Source organism: Rutilus rutilus, assembly GCF_951802725.1.
Source record: "Rutilus rutilus genome assembly, chromosome: 10".
In the NCBI taxonomy this organism is placed as follows: Eukaryota; Metazoa; Chordata; class Actinopteri; order Cypriniformes; family Leuciscidae; genus Rutilus; species Rutilus rutilus.
In genome coordinates this window covers 12,137,233-12,155,165 of record NC_140215.1, presented here as the reverse complement: position 1 = coordinate 12,155,165, position 17,933 = coordinate 12,137,233, and the positions used below count along the sequence as shown (strand labels likewise).

Genomic DNA, 17,933 nt, shown 5'->3' with positions numbered 1-17,933 from the left:
AAGGAATACTGTGGATAAAGCAGCTGTCAAAAGTTTCATACCCACAAGAGTGTGAGGTCTCAAAATCAACATCCATGAACAATGCATCCCTGTTCCTGAAACCTAAACCCAAGTGCAAAACAGCAACATATTATCTCTCTCATGTTATCTTAATTGCACACGTGTGGATTCTTCTGCATTATGACAGGCAAATTTATTGTATTAAGCCAAACATTTCCCTGAAAGGGCAGCTCATAAAACATGAAGCCAAACTGCAGGACTTCAGCACTGAAATTATATTGTAATCACAGTTTCATGCAGGTTTGTGTTCAACAGAAGAAAGAAACTCATACAGGTTTGGAACAATATGAGGGTGAGTAAATTATGACAAAATTCCCCCTTTTGGGGGCTTGATCTGAAACTTAGTTTGAGTTTGCTTATATTGTTGTAACCCAATTGTTAAGTTGATTCAGTCATAGTAGCCTATTTACTTTTGACTAAACCAAAACCAAACCAAAGGTTCCAAATTTGATGCAGTTTTATAGACAAAATTGTATTGTGCATAGCACAAAACTTCATAAATATGATATTATTGTCATAACTATAAAGTAAAATTATAGAAACATCTGGGAAAGATATAGCCTATTGTTTTAATAGGCCTAGTTTACAGAAGTAACAATATATTTTGAAACTGTGGTTACCACGCTTGCCTATTAAAAACATAAGAAAGATCATAAGGAATACGATTTTTCAAGATTCATAAGACATATGTAAATATGTCGCTCATATGCAAAGCAACGACACAACACATGTCTCAGGGCATCTGCGGCGTGCTCGCGCAGCGTTCTAACGAGAGCGCGCAAACCATCTTGAAGAACCTCCGAAGAGCGAGAAACACATCAGACTCTCCACGCGCTCCTGCACGCGCCGGACAATATGAAGATGAGTACAACACACATACTAACCTTTCCCGCTCTTCTCATGCTGCTCTACCGTAAGTATATTGATGATACTTGTTTTTCCTCAATATCCGATGCTCTTTATGTGGTGTGTCGTGTTCTGGACGTTTTAAAAGAAAGAATTTATGATTCTAACTGAAATGGTGGGAACTCTGAGGGGTGAGTTGTAAAACACTGATCCTAACTTTCATTAATAATTTGAATCTACATTTAGCCCTGTTAATAATGATATATAGCCTACTATTTTTTTTTAAATGCATTAAATGATTTTTAGTGTTAGCCTTGCGAATATAATTGGCTGCTACACTGAATATAAACACATTTACATGCTTAAAAGTTATTTAAAATTTTACAAATAATATAAAGAATATGTTATGTAGGCTATATATCATTATTATTTGTTTTATCTTTAATTTAATTACATGTTTTATTTTATTTGTGACATGAATGATTGTATGTGTGTGTGTGTGTGTGTGTGTGTATACCCATTATGTAGACAAAATGTCCCTACAAATGTGGCAATGTCCAAAATCCTTGACCTTGTGGGAAAAATGTTTGGTCCCCATGAGGAAAACAGCTTATAAAGTGATGTTTTGGAAAATCTAAACATGCAGAACGTTTTCTGTGATGGGTAGGTTTACGGGATAGGCTACAAAATACAATTTGTACAGTATAAAAATCATTACGCCTATAAAATAAAAATTTGTAAAAATTATGTCTATGGAACGTCCCCATAAAACATGAAAACCCATGATGTGTGTGTGTGTGTATACAGGTTTATATTACATTGTGGGGACCAAACGTCCCCAGAAGGATAGCAAAACCTGAAATCAGCCAGTGGTCCCCACAAGGGAAATAGATTAATAAACAAACTAAATCATATTTTCTGAAAATGTAAAAATGCAGCAAGTTTGATGGGTAGGTTTAGGGGTTAGAAGATACAATTTGTACAGTATAAAAATCATTACCCTTATGGAGATAGCGAAACAGAGTTTTGTGTGTGTGTGTCTGTGTGTCTGTGTGTGCTTTTTTCAAAGAGAGATGGATGCTTTGAGGGTCTGGATAGAATGGGTGGGGGTCTTGTAAGACACATGTGTTTACACAAACTTCTTTAACAGCGTTTGAACACATGAGATCCTGAAGGTGATAAAATGTCTGTGAAGAAGCTGTCCAGATCTGAACTTCAGTCTGATGTGGCAGGGACCCTTTCATGTCGCTGATGCCCCTTGCCTGACTCCTTGTGTATTGGTCATTATCATGAAGATTATGGTTACGCGGCATACCATGAGAAATGCTTGCTCCCACCCTAGAGAGATCTAAATATATGTTTAACAAATTATGTAACAATTTACTTTTTGTATAGATGTTAAAAGAGTGATAAATGTAGCTGTAAAATGTTAGGTTAACATTGACTTTCATAACATTGATTGGCTTTATTCTGAGAACTTTCAGATCTCATGCCACTGAGTGCTAGGGTTGTTAAATACATTGTGGGGTGGTCTGTGATTTGAACTCTAGTCCTCTTCCAGCTGAAGGGGTTTTAAGTTACAGCAGCACAGTACGTCTTTGTATCTCCGGGTAAAAAGACCCTCCACACCTTTTCTCTCTCGTCTCATATGAAACTCAGTTCTTTTCTACACGGCTATAGAAAGGGAGCTACACACAGATAAAAGGAAAGTATTTCCCCTCACTTTCCCCAGAAGTGCCTGTTTTTCAGTGTGTGTGGAGGTTATCAGGTCTGGTTTGTGCCACCCCCCACAGCCAGACTGTGTCAGAAGAACATCCATCCATTACGTAAATTCCTACATATCCCTGTTCCTGGCACCAACAGAGCAGGGAGTGAGTGTTAGTGAGGTTTCACAATTGAGGAAAAACTTCATTGTGTTTGTACTTCTCTTTACTCTATTCCTTATTTACTTAAATATTATATACATAGTATTGCTCAGGGGCATAATATAGAAAACGTGTAACACTTTCCTAAAAGGTTCCATTAATTAACAGTTAGTGCATTAACTAACTTTAACAATGGACAATACATTTGTTACAGTATATATTAATCTTTGTTCAAGTTAATTAATAACTTTTCATTGTTAGTTCATGTTCGCTCAGGTCCATTAAGTATTATTAAAAGATGCAACCTTTGTTTTTAATAATGTATTAGTAAATGCTGTTTACAATAACTATTAGGCCTAAATGCTTTAGAAGTACTTTTCAATAGTTTATGTTAACTATTGTAGTTAACTAAAGTTTAGAACCTCGTTGTAAAGTATAATCTAACATACACTCTTGATTAAATAAATCTCATTTAAAGGATTGTTTGTGATTACACTGTAAAAAAAAAAAAAAAATGTGAATTTTACAGAAAAAACTAACAAAACCGGCAACTGTGGTTGCCAGAACTACTATTAAAAATGCAGAAGCAACAATTTAAGTTTTACACTTTAACTGAAATAATGTTAATATACCAAATAAAATCTGCCTTTTACATATAGTATATCGACAACTGCCTTAAAGACACAGATGGTGACGAGAAATCTAAGAAGATACATAGTTATTTCAATGAATAACTATCAAATAAGAGCAGTGAACAAAGAGAATTCTGGAAATGTCAGTTAATGTTTTTTTTCCTCCAGTTATGACGTATTTTCACTTCCAAAAACTATACATTGTATTTTACTGTAAAATTACATGAAATGTCCCATTAGATCTATTTCAGTTTTTCACCGTATAGTCAGCTAAAGTAACATACCGTTCAGCTTTTTACTGTAGCATTTTAGTCTTTTACTGTCAAAATGTGGATTTCTTTTTTTTACTGTGCAAGTTAAGCTATATCAACAGTGCATCACTCTTAAAAATAAAGGTTGCAAAGGTTTTTCTTTATTTCACAGCAATGCCATAGAAGAACCGTCTTTGGTTTCCCAGAGAAACTTTCAGTGATCAGTTCTTATTTTTTAGCCCAGTTTGAAGAACATTTTATGATGTTTTTTTTGGGGGATTTTAAAGGTTGTTCATGAAAACCATTAGTGCCAATAAAGAACCTTTATTCTTAAGTGGCAGAATTTCAATTCATCTTCTATGGGGCAAACATATAATGGTTCTCATAGTCTTTCATTGTAGGTGGATTTGTTTTTTCTACAAACTAAGTTTGCTATTATAAAAATGCTGTGGGAGTGTGTTCAGACACATTCATGTGTTTGTTTGTTTGTATCTTTTCTATCCTCCAGTTCCTAGCTCAGATCATGTTACTGTGACGACAAGCAAAGCAAAAGTGGAAGTACATGAAAACACAAGTGAGTTCTTTAGTCTTCAGATAATCAGCTTGACGTGTTTAAAAGCTTTCAGACCATATTGATTTGACACTTTTATCTGTTCTTTCCAAAGATGCTGTCCTTTCCTGTGAGTTCAGGACAGAGAAAGAAACAAACCCACGTGTTGAATGGAAGAAGAGAGGCAAAGAGGTTTCATATGTTTATTTCGATGGCGATTTTACAGGTTTGTTGTTGTTTATTCCCTTATCTCTCTTATTTGTATATAGCTTTAGTTTAGATGTTATATGAAATCTTTTAAAAGGAAAAGTGTCATTCACACCACTTGTGGGACCAAATGACATTCTGTTTGGTGAGGTCACATCTGCGAAATTTCGGTGAAATTTTACGAGCAAAAAAGGTTCATTGTCAGTATAGTGTAATGATGATGTATGAAGCTCACACAGAAGTCGATTTAAAACCAAGCAGCTTTTTTTTTCGGTCGATGCTGAACCCATTGCAAAATCTGTGTCGGGGAATCTTTCGTCCTCATGTGAAACTTCTGATCGCACAGATTCCTATTGAAATTACTAGATTTCGTCCTCGAAACTCTGCCAAGCAATTGTAAATGTGACTGCACCTTTCAGTGAACAATACTTTCATTCGCATACAGTATGTTTTTTCTTCCGAATGTTCTGGCTTACTCTCACCATTACCAGGTGGATTTAAGAGCCGGGCGTCCATCGACGGGGCAACAATGACCCTCCGTGGAGTCACACAGAAAGACTCGGGAGTGTATCATTGCGAAGTCACAGCCCGCCAAGACAAAATCAAGCTGGGGGAGGTCACCGTCACCCTCATTGTGCTTGGTGGGAATGAAAATCTTGTACACTTATTTTCATGTGCAGCAAATGGTACACTCTTAAAAATAAAATAAAAAGAAGCATTTTCACAGCGATTCCATAGAAGAAAAATTGTTGCTTCCCCAAAGAACCTTTCAATAAACAGTCCTTAAAAGAAAAAAAAATGTCTAAGTCTGAATAACCTTTATTTTTAAGAGTGTATTCATAACTCCTTGTCTTAAACATAACCTTTCTGTCAGTGAGCAGTATGATCTGTCTTACATGGACAGTGCCGCCACATGCGCCGTCATGTGAGGTTCCTGAAAAAGTCCCGAAAGGATTTTCTGCGGAGCTCCACTGTAAAGACAAACTCAGCGTTCCTGCTGCCACCTACAGCTGGTACAAAGACAACAAACCACTTAACACTGGCAAGCCCGCTGAAATCACCTACACCCTGGACCCCAAAACAGGAACTCTGGTTGGTGTAGTGCTATAATCTCTTTCCATCACATGGGCAAACATTTTGATCAAAACATTGACCTTCCTGTACCCTTTTCCCTTGACTGCTAACAAACGCTGCTTATTGTTTGTATTTGATGCATTTATGGCATATGTGATTTATATACACTGTTTCTTTTCCTTTGCTTTTGAACAGAAATTCAAGACGGTATCAAAATCTGATGAGGGTCAGTATCGATGTGAGGCATCCAATGGAGTGGGGGCACCCAAAAGCTGTGCAGGCCAGCACATGAAGATAACTGAATGTAAGTTAATTACAAATTGGTCATTTAAAGAAATCAATTAAACATGATCTTTTGAAATATTGTTAAAAGAGTAAAATGAAAATGTACAAAGAGGGCATTTAGATCAAAGATTTAGATCACACATTTAGATCAGATGAGAATCTTGCGCTGTCCAGTGTTACACTTACTTATACTGACATGCACCTACTGGCGTGCGTCCGTGCAGCATCATGCTAAAATAAAGGCTTACAGTAACTGACGCGACTGTTAATACGTTATTCGTAGTGACCTATGATAGATTTATTTCGTGTCTTTCCTAGAATGGGCAGTTTGTGACTTTGCGAGATAAACAACATAAAGTATCACTGGTATTACAAAACATTCAGTGTCACATGCCAATCAAATACAGATGTGACACAAATAACATGTTTGAAAAAATATTACTGACTGGCATAATTGATATTTGTGTCACAATTACGTCAGTATAGGTGCTCGATTCATCTGTCAGTCACTACTGGGGGTGTCACAACACATGGCGACATGGTCCGCGACTCTGTGTCAGTCAGGTGTCGTGTGAGTGTCAGTGCGTTGCGATAATGTCAGTGACACATGCCACTATCCACTGGCACATGCCAATGAAGACCGGATGTGCCAATAAGCATAGTGACATGTGCCATTGGCTTCTGTGCGTCAGATGCCATGTCACTTAATGTTAAAACTGCTACTGGTACTGGCTGGCATCTACACAACCGTTCAAAAGTTTGAGGTCAGTAAGACATCTTTTGGAAAGAAATTAAGACTTTTATTCAGCAATGATGCAATAAATTGATCAAAAGTGACAGTATAGACATTTATAATGTTGCAGAAGTTTCAAATAAATGATGTTCTTTTGAACTCTCTATTTATCAAAAAATCCTGAAAACAGTGTATCACAAAACTGTTTTGAACATGGGTAATAATAAGAAATGTTTCTTGAACACCAAATAGTGGTTATCTTTCTAAAATTATGTTTGTTTTTTTTTTTTTTTTTTTTGTAGAGTTTGGGATAATTTTTACCCCTGCAAAAACATATTGTAGTGTAGGGGAGAGTGAGGCACAACCCAACACTTTTTTAACTTTCTCAGTTTGTATAAATCCACTTGGGGTTAAGAGAATACATTTTTTCCCACATTAATTTCCCACATACAATTATGTGATTTTGTTTCATTAATACGGTGTATAGTTTTTTCTTGATTTACCCCGAAAGAATGGAAGTGAAATGTGACAACATGCCCCATAGGTGGGGTACATTGTAACGTGAGGGGCACATTGTAACATGAGCATATGCCAGATTAAAATGTTATCTGATCTAATCAAAGAAATATACAAGACAAACTAAAACATTTTGTCAATAAAATACAATTAATAACTTTTTCATATAAAATATCTTTATTCACCATTTTCTCATGGTTTCTCAATAGAATTCATAAAAGTATTGAATAGAATAGCATAGTTCTAATAGGGGCACATTGTAACGCAATCCTGTAACATGCCCCACCTGTGCAACTGGGATTTAAACCCGGCACGTGTCTTCTGCTGGTATCTATCTCAACTGTTAAATAACAGATTGGCGATTAAATTAATATCAGATTTGTTTAATTTTAAATAAACCCAAAAAACAGAGATAAAAAATTAACTTCATTAAGAAATTTACTTTTGCTATGGTTAAATAAATGTTCAGGGATATCTTCCAAAGATTTTTTCATTTTGGCGCAATTTTTTCTCTATATAGTGTTGATATGGCAACTAGTGCAAATACGGCAATATGGCAAATACACAGTTTCGTCATGCTTGCATGTGTGGAAAGTTTTAAACCATGTGTGTTACAACTAGCCCCGCATTAGTTTGTGCCCCGCTCACTTCTAATAGTTTTGATATTTAGATAAAAAGTGCATACTTATGACCCCTTTGCATATATGTTTGACATGCTCTGTTTGCAGTTGAGCTCAACATGCCAATAATTATAGCATTAGAAGTGGGAGCGTGCCTGTTGCTTCTCTCGTGCTGTGTGTCCATCTGTCTGTGCTGTCGACGCTGCCGCAGTGAGTGACACTTCATTCAAAACAGTATATGGGCTGTTGGGGAACTTACTATACCTGTTTATGAACCCAAATGTGTTTTGTCTCAATCTACTAACATAAGTCTTGCATTTACCAACAGAGAATAAAGGAGAGACAATACAAAGGTAAGTCTTTTTGCAGTACTTTTTAATGCACTCTAATCTACAAGAAAAAAACACAACAGACCATTTGAAACAAAGTGGTTATTTCTCTTCACTTTTCAGCAGAACAAAGACCAGCTGTAACCCTCCAACAGATGTAAGTCTTTAAGTTTCCCATTTATAGCTTAATAGTCAAATGATACAGAAATGACACCGTAGAGGCTTCTGTTTATAATAATGGCCGGTCCTCATCAGAATGTTCATCTCTCTCCTCAGCCGAGACACTACAAACATACACAATCCTTTGTGCTTTGAAGAGTGTGCACATTTTGGACAGCACCATGCTGACAGAAGTGAATTCAATTGACCTCAAAGGCTAGAGAATGATATATTACATCAAATACGCCTCTATATCTCTGCTTTGCTCTGAGAGCAGAAACGCGTCCCCTGGTGGTGAGGTCTGATTACAGCTGAACAATCCACAACAGACCTAAAGTTAATCTCTGCTGTTACTCTTCTACTACTGTAAAAAGCTTTTTTTGGATACTGCGTATTATTGTAATATTATTTTGACTTTGGACTACCTAGTGTTTATAGATACTGTACAAATGTTGCACTATTTTATGCCAGATTTGTCCAACGCAGGTTACAGGCAATGGTTTCAATCACCAAGCCACTGAGCATAAAGGCCCGACTACAGATGTGATGGTCCACTTGATTTGAGCGGAAACAAGCTTGACTTGTCTCAGGATGTCTCTAAAGTCTATTAATCATCATACAATCAATGTTCAGTAGAATGTTAATCACATTTACCTTGCCGTGTTTTTTTTTTGTTTTTTTTTCATGTTTCAATAAGTGTCATCAGTTGTCTGATGATAGGTATTTCTCAATGAGAGAGAGAGAGAGAGAGAGAGAGAGAGAAAAAACATTTACTGTCATGTCATTCAAAAACCTGTATGACTTTTTTTTTCTGTTAATCAAAAAAAGAAGATATTTTGAAGAACTGGCTTTCACTGTATGGACAAACAACCGAGACATTTCTCAGAATATCTTCTTTTACATTCCACAGAAGAAACAAAGTCAAAGTGGCTTGGAACAATAGAAGTGAAGTTACATGATGACATAATTGTCATTTTTTTTGGTGGTGATCTATTTGTAGCGTGCACAGAAAGCCAAGAGACAGAAAATTCCTTTCAGCAACTTCGGACTTTTTGTTTTCTCAGATCTGCACACTTCTCTTTTAATAACAGAAGCAGTTTTAACCAATCGAACACTTTTCACTAGACGTGCATAGTGATAACCAAACAATCCACCATAGACAACACAACACTATACCTTTAACATCTAGACAGAGTTAAATAATGTGCTTGAGCTTATTTAACGGTTTGGTTTAGCTGATTTGTGGCTCAAATGAACCAACGTCACCAAAAACTAGATGTTTTTTGGTCTTTTGTTACATTATCTGTTATGTAAAATGAAGCAAATGCAAAATTCAGACTTCATTGCAATATATATAACCTCATTTTACACAGAATAAATGACTTTAGCATACACTTTCACTGTTAAATAAAGAAATGCACAAATCAGTTTTCCAAGTTGTTTATTTAATCATTGGTTTCAAGGCATCGATAAAAGTCACATCCAAAATCAGTTTTATACAACAGGGTGAGAACATTTCTTTGCTGGGAACATTTACTTGAAGTGTCACAGGACTGTAACGTTAGTATCAATCAGCTTGTGAAAAATTCAAAACACTTTATAATATAATGTGCTTTATTCGCCAAATATGCAAACAAGGAATTTGTTGTGGTTTCCAGGAGCACTCGAGAACATACGTACATAACGCAAGATAATAGACAGAACAATTAAATAAGTAGGATTAAGAATAAAATAAATACCTACAAAAACAGTACTACAGGCTACATAAAGATGGAGTAAATAGAAGGCTGATTTCCAGATGTGCACATTATGCAATGCATACACAACTGTATAAATATAAATTTACAAGTATCCAATAATATCTGCGTCGATTTTCACACTTCGGACACTGAGAAAGTCAACACCTTCTGATTCTGCTGCTGGCTGTTATTTAGTACAACTAATCAAATAAATACCCATATGTATTATGATATATTGTGGGAAAACTGAACAGAGCGGGGTGTACATGTTGCTGTCAGTGGGCAGCCAGGCCTCGAGCTCATCCCCGCCCCCAATGCAATGTTGACCAAAAACCAGCATGAACGTTCGCTCAACTTATTAGCACACACTAAACTATAGCCCTTGACACACAGCTTTAGTCCGAAAAAACTCCAACACAGCACTTACTGAACGGGATAAAGAGGTACGTTGGGCCGCGATACTAATTTATCTGAGATAAACGCGGACAGAAATAAGAATGTTACAAGTGTGTGAGGTTATAAGCGTGTCAGTTTTCCCGCTTTCTGCGTGAGCTAACTGTTAGCATCCTGGGGGAAACAGAGCTAGCTGGAGTGCTAACAGAACTGACAATAACCCAGCCCTCTCACACCCCGACAAACAGTAGGTAAAGATATCAGTATATTTTATTCTGGATCTTTTAAAATACAACTTTTTTTATCGAGAGATGTTGTTTATGTATATAACTCGGTCGTAAAAAACAGATGCGCGAGTTTTGGTGAAAGTTAGCGCGAGCTGTTCGCGTGAGCATATATTCAGTTCAACCAGGCGTGTCTCTCTGTCTTTCGTCAGCATACGGTAAGCAGCTAACAAAGAGGCCAGGTATACATACATATTCCATTCATTATTGTACCTTTCGTAGATATTTTATTCCGCGTAATTAAACACCGTGATGTTTCCGTTCGTTTCTTCAGTCGCACGGCTGTTTTCGGAAGTCTTGTCAGCCGCCGTGACTTCGGCCAGGATTTCCGGCTGCTTTTACATCTGCCCTTCTCTTGTTTTGTTTCCGTTTCTTCCATTTCCGTTTTAACTTTCCAGAATCAAAAGTCTTGATGTGTAGCTACCCCTGAAAGTTTTAGAAGTTTTAAAAAGTCGTCTTTTACGCCCAATTCTGCGGTTATATTACGAAACCCAAAAGCATTCCAACATGGCAACTGCGTTTGTATGGATTCGCGCGTCGTCTTCCCACCCAGTCGCTGCTGGAAATTATATTAATAAAATTGTGCGTTTAAATCTACACACAAAAATAAAAATTGGATTGACCAAATGAATGGCATTTATTTAATAATAAGCGCGTCTCTTGTGTTTAATAAGAGTGCTAATGCAGGGAAAATGTCATGGTGGGCCTCCACTCTAGCAAAGCCTCGGTGTTGCGTGAGAGTTTATGAGACTTCAGAGACTTCTTTAACAGTGCGTTAAACCGACCATTTAGTGCCTTTTGGCTCACATTTAGATGTTTTATATAACCTAACTGTTCATTAAAATGCCAGAAATTATTTTAAATAAACGTTTATTTACAAGATTATAAAGTATGAGATAATTTGGTTACACTTTACAATAGTTTTATTTGTTGCCGTTAGTTACCATAAACTAACAACAATGAAAACTTATACACTGCAGCATTTATTAATCTTAGTCAATGTTTGCTAATACATATGTTAACTAACATGAAAAAAAAGAAACAATTGTATTTTTTATTAACTATAACTTTAACAAAGACTAATAAACACACACAAAAAAAAAAATCAAATGTGTGTTGTTAGTTCATGTTAGCTAATGCATTAAATAATATTAACAAAGGAGGCCTTATTGTAAAGTGTTACTGATAATTGTACACTTTCTTGTGATTAAATTAATTGCAAAAAAATATGCATTTGCTTCATAGTTGGACAAGGAGTTACAGGGATGTCAAAAAGTGAGACAGAGGAGATGATTGAAATTGAGATTGATGGGCGGGAGAAACAGGAGTGTTTAGAGGAAGGGTAAGTGATTTCTCTGTCTTTCTCATCCTTTTTTCCTCTTTATGTGATATGTTTTGAGGAAGCATCTCATTGAGCAATGTGTATCTTGTGCCTTGGAAATTATCAGTTTTTTTTTGTGACCAAATGTCAGGATTGAGGAGCAAACCATCACAGCAGCTGAACTGATAACTCAAGACATTGACATCAATGAGCCGATCGGTAACCTAAAGAAGTTACTGGAGCCTCGTCTTCAGGTCCCGCTGGATGGATATGACATTTGTCTGCAGGACATCCTAGTATGTGCCTCTGTATTAATGTAAACTTATTTGAGCACACTCATTGTATTTATTGGCTGAGCTCTTCACTCCCTGTCTCCGCTCCTTTCCTCATGTAGCTGCATCCTGATCACAGCCTGTTCGATCAAGGAGTGAAGACAGATGGCACAGTACAGCTCAGCGTGCAGATTGTCACGAAACAGGGTAACAGTTTACAATGATCTTGTATTGCTGTTGGACAAATCTGAACTTGTCAACATACCCTTCAGACAACTGAAAATATTTGGTTAGTTGACATGTCCTGCGGTGTGAGCACTTTGCTCATTTTTTTATTATTATGCATGCAGCTTTTATGAGCCCATATTGATTGAGAGGCTACATGAATATTTGTACTTTAAAAAATTCTGAAAGGACCATTTACATTGAACAAGTGAAGGCAAAAAGACAACTACCCATTTACAGCACTAAAAAAAATAAAAAAAATACTTGACCTGCTTATGTGTCTTTGGTCTGTTTTAGGTGAAGAGAAATTGAATATTCTGGAGATCGTGAAACCAGTGGAGACTGTGGAGGTGGTTATTGATCCAGACGCGGCTGCTGGCGAGGAAGCCCATCTGGTGGAGGACGGACATGTGATTGCAGTGGAGCGAGCCTCCATTCCTGATGAGACTTCAGAGCAGGTGACCCGCTGGGCGGCCGCATTGGAAGGCTACCGCAAGGAGCAGGTTCGACTGAACATTCCCTATGGTGAGTAGTCCGTTGATATTAACGTGTTTCAGAGTTAAATGTAATTTTTTTTTAAAGGATTTTAAAAAAGATTTAGGGTTGGTAAGATTTGAAAAGTATTTTCAAATTTAAGTGTAAAGTCTCTTAATCCTGGTTTATACTTGCCTTGTCCGCACAAGTGCAAAAAAAATTACGTCACCACTGTGTGGGAAGTCGTGCACGTTGACTGCACAAGACCCCATTTCGTGTGCACAGCATTGTATGTAACTTTAAGCTCGGCTCCGCAATATTGATTAAAAAAAATCGTAATTGGATTATAATCCAAAATCTCTCAGCCCTAATAAAAACAAACAACATCGCGTGTGTACCTTACTACTTCCCACCTCTGCTTCCTAATGGTTTAAAAGGGACAATTACTCTGAGTTTACTCCCCTGTCGTTTAAAATAATAGTGCACTACAACGGCGAACGTGTCAAGTATAAACGCCTCGTCCATTTGGGGAGGTGCGCGCGCAGTCAGCGGATACTCGCGATGCGGAGCCAGGCAAAAGTATAAAGACTTTATGCTCACCAAGGCAGCATTTAGTTGATGAAAAATACAGTAAAAACAGTAATTTTGTGAAATTTTTACAATTTAAAATAACTTTTTTTTCTTCTATTTTAATATATTTAAAAGGGGTCATGAACTGCATTGTTTTATTGTTTTATGATGTTCCCTCGGGTGCATTTATAATGTTAATTTTAGAATTCATATTTTAGAAATATAAGGCATTTTTCCTACCCTGATTTAAGCCCTCTGATTTGAACGCTCTGTTTGAAGGGCTGTGTCTGCTTTGAGACTTCAGTGTAAACGCCCACTGCTGTGATTTGCTAACATCTTTGCATATGAAATAGCTAAGTATTACATGTGATTATAGCATTATATCTATGGCATTATATTTAGATTGTGGTATGAAAGTTGCAGTGATGAGCATTTAGCCGATCACAGATATGTTGAGCGCATGAATGCAGTGATCTCATCATTGCAACTCGATTTTTGCAGACTAACGATTGCTTTCATCATAACTGACAGTGCAAACACAATGTAAATAAGAGATTCATTGATTATAACAGGAGTTTTGTTCGATTGACAGCTCCAGCGATTGTAAAGGGAGTGTTCTTTGATCCTTTTCTATGTATAATTTAATCACAGTTGAAATAACAGAATATTTTCATCCTACTAAGAGAAACAATGTGAAGCTGACCGTTTAGTCACTGGTTTGATTTACTGACACAGACAAAGAACTTCTGACTGTAGCTACATGAAACATTACCTATCAGAAATCACTGGTTACAGATCAGGCAGTGGAATTAACACTGTTACTTACATGTTGTCGCGTTACTGTCGAGTCCATATCATAAAAGTCTGTTTGCAAAGCCTGCGCTGAAATTGCGACTGATTTACCCAAATTATCCACAGTGAAATGTACTGAATACAAATAAATAATGCTCAACTGAGACATTCACATTGTTGAAAATAAATAACCACTTTACTAGCATTAGGATCCCTTGGAAGGTAATGTTATTTTTAGTCCATTAATCCTGTATCACTCTTCTCTTCTCATCATCTCACAGGGTTCCAGACTGCAACCATTTTTTGAGAATGTGCGAGTTACAATTTTATGTGGTCGCATTTGTGCGAGTGCATGGTCATGTAGCCTACTAAGTTAAATTCACGCATGAATTTTCCTGCATTGAACTTGTTTTAGCGCCCGCCAAAGTGAATTTTTGTCCCGCCAAAGTCTTATTTTATCGGTGAGTAATGTAGATGAACTGCTGCGCTTGTGACAGGGCACATGTTTAACTGAAAGAACGAGAGAGAGAGAGAGAGAGAGAGCTGGTCGCGCGCGCACTCTCTCTCTTCGGAGCCAGGCGAAAGATGTTAGATGTTGGAGATATTAATAAAAATGAAGTTAATTCAGCCAGCGCTCATACCTTTGTTTACATCCTGTTTTCGGTGGAAGGCCACAGTAGTCGATTGTCGAGTTCACGCGCGTGATCATAGGTACTAAACCTATGCGCGTGAACTCGACAATCGATTACTATGGCCTTCCACCGAAAACAGGATGTAAACAAAGGTATGAGCGCTGGCTGAATTAACTTCATTTTTATTAATATCTCTAACATCTACTGCAGTCAGATCCACCCGTGTTCACTCGGAAGGAATCACTCACATTTTCTGTGCGCTTGTAATGACACTTAAAGGATGTTAAGAGGCTAAAAAGCAGGCTTACTACTTGCCCCATTGAAGTCAATAGGGTGCAAATTTTAAAAATAGAATAACTCGGTGTAGGCAACACCGATTTTTGTCGTTGTTCTCTGTATTGACAGCACTCCAAATGTACAAAAAAATGAGCTCAATGTTAAAATTGACCGGAGTTCTCCTTTAATGTTGAAAACAGTTGTTCTGCTTAATATTTTTGTGAAAACCATGATTAAAAATGTTCAGGACTTTTTTATGAATAGAAAGTTTAAAAGAACAGCATTTATTTGAAATATTTTGTAACATAAATGTATTTGCTGTCATTTTTCATCAATTTAAAGTGTCCTTGCTAAATAAAAGTAAAAAATAATTTCTTAAAAAAATAGAATAATAATAATTCTTACGGACCCTAAACTTTTTAACACTGATTAGTGTATGTATTTATTCTAAATAATAAGATGCTTCATGAAATCTGAAATGACAATGAAATTGTGAAAGGGATCATGATATGATTAATTGGTGCAATTAATAGCAAGTTAACATCTGAAAATAGGTCAGGAATTGTATTTTTAGATAAGAAATGAATATGAAAATAAATTTACTATGATAAAATTAAATTCGAAAATGTATTGTCATTGTCGGATCATTGGATTTTTACACCTTTAGTCAGCCATCTGATGAGGTTTGTGTGTCTTTATGTCAGACCCGGTGCAGTGGACAGCAGATCAGGTGATCCACTGGGCAGTTTGGGTTATGAAGGAGTTTGGGATTGAGGAAATGGAGGTGGGTGGCATTCACATCCCCGGCCGCCAGCTCTGTGCTTTTAGCCAGGAGGAGTTCCTCCAGAGAGTGCCTAGCGGAGAGATCCTGTGGAGCCACCTGGAGCTTCTACGCAAGTGTAAGTTTCACAAAGGAAAGAGTGTGCGTGGCGTGTATTCTCAAATGCAACCACAATATTTTTTAGCCAATTTTCAATCTTTGTAATGCTCTGTGCAGATGTACTTGCAAGTCAGGATCAGGGTCAGGAAGCAACAGTCACCATTGATCAACGTGAGTATCTGTAGATCCTGAATCTTCAACAAAAGCACTTTTTGACTACCTTCTTGAGTAACACTTTATATAACCTGCACATGACTGTTGCTTAAAGGGCAGTTTTGTGTCTCCAGGCAACACTTAAGCTTTTTGATGAAAGGAGCATGTGTTGGTCTTCTGGGTAACACAGTTTCTTGATATTCTCCAGCTGTGCAGATCATTCCTGCCCCCGTGCAGCAGGCCACACCCACAGCCATTAAGGTGATGAAGCACAACAAAACACCCCGAGCCCCCCGGATCTCAGGAGAGGAGCGCAGCTCACCTGGCAACCGCACAGGTACATACAAACACTGTGTAAAAGCGCAGGTTTATCAATACTATCATGCTTATTTAAAATAAATTAATCTAAGTGGTGTAAATGCATGTAATTTTTCAGTATAAACTGTTAATATATTAAATATTATACAATATCATCAAATATATTGATGATGAAATTAGTAAGTAATCTTTGAAATGCTGCCTATATATCAAGGAAATCAATGACCGAAACTATCCGTTTTATAAGCATTTTCCTCTTCCTGTCATTCCAAATTCAACATCCTGTGGTGTGTGTTCAGTTCAAATCGCAAATCAACAATTTAACGGAAGCCTTAAATTCTAAATTTGCCCAACCCTCATACTAAGAAAAATACCATGCACAACTCTTAATAAATGATTTTTGAGTTGATTATTATTGTGTTGTGTGACCTCTCAGGTAATAACGGTCAGATTCAGCTGTGGCAGTTTCTCCTGGAGTTGCTGACGGATAAGGACTCTCGGGACTGCATTTCCTGGGTGGGAGAGGAAGGCGAGTTCAAACTCAATCAGCCTGAGCTGGTAGCTCAGAAATGGGGTCAACGCAAGAACAAGCCCACCATGAACTACGAGAAACTAAGCAGAGCTCTCAGGTGCATTTCATTTCCTTTCTGTAGTTTAGGTGCTTTTGGAGAGATGCAACTAGTAATCAGCAATATATATATATTTTTTTATTGTTTTAGATAATATAAACACTATCTTGTCTCCTCTCTACAGGTACTACTATGACGGAGACATGATCAGCAAAGTGCAGGGTAAGCGCTTTGTCTACAAGTTTGTGTGCGACCTGAGGACTCTGATTGGATACAGCGCTGCAGAGCTCAACAACCTGGTGACGGAGTGCGAACAGAAGAAACTCGCCCGAGTTCAGTTGCACGGCCTTGGCCAGCCCGTCAACACAGTCACGCTGGCCACCGCCACAGGGCAGCCAGTCACCACAGTCACTCTGGCTGCAGCAACTTTAGAGAAAGACAGTTGAGGAGGGAGTGGCTAGCCAATCAGGAGACAAATTTAAGATGGGAGGAAACCGGGTTGAACATTTGACTTTGGGCAGGGAGGGAGACAGCGGGTTTGTAAGCAGACGTGCGCTTTGTTATGAGTGTGTATGTGTGTTTGCGTGTCCTTAAAATGCTTAAGAGAGTGAATGTGTGCGTTTGTGTGAGATATAAGAATAGATGATCATGTATGAGCTTTCAGTTTTTGTATGCTTGTTCTCTGACTGCAGAGTTGCATCGGCTATATTTCCATTGTATATACTCTATGTTTTTGATAGCCATGTGGGCAGTGTATTTTGATATTTTCCATTTGTAAAGGATCTTTTCTTTTTTATTTTTGAGCGTCCAATTCCCTCAAGGTGAGGTACTTTTTACTGTCCACCAGAGGGCAATAAAGAGACAGTTGGTTTTTGAATCGATCAAGTCTTGCATAATGCAGCATGCAA

The 17,933-nt window shown here is 37.4% G+C and overlaps 2 protein-coding genes across 8 annotated transcripts; both read left to right on the top strand.

Moving 5' to 3' along the window:
• The first annotated feature begins 859 nt into the window (after positions 1-859).
• Positions 860-9,548, top strand: jam2b (junctional adhesion molecule 2b). 2 transcript variants are annotated; one of them, XM_084421621.1, is made up of 10 exons: positions 860-973; positions 4,163-4,228; positions 4,320-4,430; positions 4,903-5,052; positions 5,316-5,503; positions 5,681-5,789; positions 7,748-7,849; positions 7,968-7,992; positions 8,092-8,125; positions 8,245-9,548. In XM_084421621.1, the coding sequence occupies exons 1-10, from the start codon at positions 916-918 to the stop codon at positions 8,281-8,283; spliced, it is 882 nt and encodes a 293-aa protein (XP_084277747.1). In that variant the 5' UTR covers positions 860-915; the 3' UTR covers positions 8,284-9,548. The 2 variants fall into 2 exon arrangements, with proteins under 2 accessions (XP_084277747.1, XP_084277748.1); XM_084421622.1 differs by having other exon boundaries at positions 8,095-8,125; positions 8,245-8,889.
• A 555-nt stretch (positions 9,549-10,103) lies between these two features.
• On the top strand, positions 10,104-17,906 carry gabpa (GA binding protein transcription factor subunit alpha). 6 transcript variants are annotated; one of them, XM_084421614.1, is made up of 10 exons: positions 10,104-10,510; positions 11,789-11,885; positions 12,016-12,160; positions 12,259-12,343; positions 12,659-12,886; positions 15,810-16,004; positions 16,103-16,156; positions 16,347-16,475; positions 16,893-17,085; positions 17,210-17,906. In XM_084421614.1, the coding sequence occupies exons 2-10, from the start codon at positions 11,809-11,811 to the stop codon at positions 17,469-17,471; spliced, it is 1,368 nt and encodes a 455-aa protein (XP_084277740.1). In that variant the 5' UTR covers positions 10,104-10,510; positions 11,789-11,808; the 3' UTR covers positions 17,472-17,906. The 6 variants fall into 6 exon arrangements, with proteins under 6 accessions (XP_084277740.1, XP_084277741.1, XP_084277744.1 ...); XM_084421615.1 differs by having other exon boundaries at positions 10,173-10,309; XM_084421618.1 differs by having other exon boundaries at positions 10,387-10,506.
• The last annotated feature ends 27 nt before the right edge of the window (positions 17,907-17,933 follow it).